The sequence below is a fragment of the Solanum pennellii genome, chromosome 6 (assembly GCF_001406875.1).
Source record: "Solanum pennellii chromosome 6, SPENNV200".
NCBI lineage: Eukaryota > Viridiplantae > Streptophyta > Magnoliopsida > Solanales > Solanaceae > Solanum > Solanum pennellii.
In genome coordinates this window covers 22,073,849-22,076,078 of record NC_028642.1, presented here as the reverse complement: position 1 = coordinate 22,076,078, position 2,230 = coordinate 22,073,849, and the positions used below count along the sequence as shown (strand labels likewise).

The window sequence follows — 2,230 nt, the reverse complement described above, 5'->3', positions numbered from 1 at the left end:
TGGAATATTGACCCATCTTAGAATCTTCCCTTTTAATAATACAAAACGATAATTAACCTATACAGTTCATAACAGTTATATCAGGATTAAGAATATAAGTACATTTAATAGTTTAGAGAATATGTTTTTTTAGTTAGTCTAAAAAACTATCTCTATTCGATCTCGTTCACTACATAAAATTTTACTAGCATAAGAAGTTGAAACTATATGTTCCAATAATCAAGATAAACTAAATATAATCTTGTGCTACAATCGTATAAATGGCATGTCCGATTTCAATCCTAAAATGTGAATGTAAAACTTTATATTTATAAGAACCAATGATTTAATTATATGTGTAAAAGCTAAAACTCTACACACCAAATCATCAAGTAAATAGACATCATAATCAAATATATATGATCTATTAAAATTGATCAAATATTTATTGTCTAATAAATATTATTTCTTAACATATGTTTATTAGTACACATCCCAAAAATCTCCCACTTAGAATTTTAACCATCACAATTTTTGTAATGTATTATATCTAAATACATGGTTAATAGTATGTACCCTAACAGTCTCCCACATAGACATTTAATCTTGAAAATTGTTAAAATACTATGTCTAAACACATGATTAATAGTATATACCCTAAAAAGCTCCCACTTAGACTCTTAACTATGCATTTACAACTTTCACAAGCATTCCTTTATTTCTTATCAAAAGAAATTTACCAAGTTATTTTATCATGAAATTTGATCTAATAAATCAATTTTGTACAATATATTGAGAGACCTTATCATAAAACCCTCTAAGAGTGTACTTCTTTTCAGGATCTCTATCATAAAATTTCTCCCAAACATACAAAATAAATCAATCTTCGTTATGATTCTCCCACTACGACTAAGTACTACTATTATAATCACATGTTCATGTTCTTGAGTTTTAGAATTGTCTTCAAAATCATTCGATAGTGAAATACTAACAACTCTTCATGAAGTGTTCTTTAATTTGCTCAACATCACTCCCACTACTTGAGATAATACTTTTCTGATGTCTAGCAATGTTTCTCCCACTACTTAAATGCGATGGAACGTCAATTCTGACATACCCATTAGATGTTCTTGACCGTCTGAATTGACAATTTATTTATTTGTTATTTCATTGTTCAATTCCCATAAAACTAATTTACTTCTAAGAGCATGGTTTACGAAACTATCATTTTTCGAGAAATCAGAATGTTATTTTAGCAATTAACTTATTTTCTTTAGGACACTATAATAAACATTATTTCATTCTTTAGGATATCCAATTAACACACATATTCTGTTCTTAATTCCAATTTTCTTTTCTCATACTCAACACATCTGTTGGACAATCCTATAATTGAACATGTCAGAGATTAGACTTACGTCAAATCCAACTGGTTCTGTAGTTGTTCAAGGTAATGATATGAAAGAAATTGAATTCAGAATGTTATATGTAGTTATTAGAACATATACCAAAAGAAACAAAATAACTAAAATAAGTCAACAAATTGATCTTATCATCTTCATAAGCGTCTACTTCTTTTATCTTGTACACCAATCTATTATAGAGTGTCTAGTGTAGACAATTGAAATACAATTATTTTATAAGATAAGTGACTTATGATCTCTACAGGGACGTTTATGTCACTACAATTAGATTGTAGTGACTTTATATATTTTTCATGATGATACTTTCATATTTCTTAAATATGATAAGTTTATCAAGACATTTAGACTTATAAAAGATTAAAAACTATATTCATATCACGAGTAACCTCCTTTAAAACTCAAAAAACTCAAATTCACCTTTTATCCATATGCTATTGTAACGACCTGTTTAGTCGTTTTGAGCAGCAGATTTTATTTCTGGAAAAACTGGCTGAGTCGACGGATCCCACGACGGAGCGTCATGGGCACGACGGACCGTCGTGGGGGTCTCGTTCCAAAACACTTAGAATTCTGAAATTTGGGTACTGAAATTGACTCTCTGAACTTCGTAAGGGAATGGCAGGACGGACTGTCGTGGGCACGACGGACCGTCACACATCTTCCATAAAATTTACTCTCTGAACTTTGTGACGGACGTGCAGGACGGACCGTTACAGTTGTGACGGACCGTCAAAGACTGTGTAACCCTTACTGGGTCGGATTTTTGTTAAATGTTTTAAGGGGCGTTTTGGACTATTCCTGCTTATAATTATAAAGTTAGTGGTTTA

The 2,230-nt window shown here is 30.6% G+C and overlaps 1 protein-coding gene across 1 annotated transcript in view; it reads left to right on the top strand.

Annotated features, from left to right (window-relative positions):
* The first annotated feature begins 1,377 nt into the window (after window positions 1–1,377).
* Window positions 1,378–2,230, top strand: part of LOC107022182 — a 57,747-nt gene continuing 56,894 nt past the window's right edge. Inside the window, exon 1 of the mRNA XM_015222865.1 lies at window positions 1,378–1,429. Coding sequence (XP_015078351.1) covers window positions 1,378–1,429 — 52 coding nt within the window. The remainder of the gene's footprint in view (window positions 1,430–2,230) is intronic.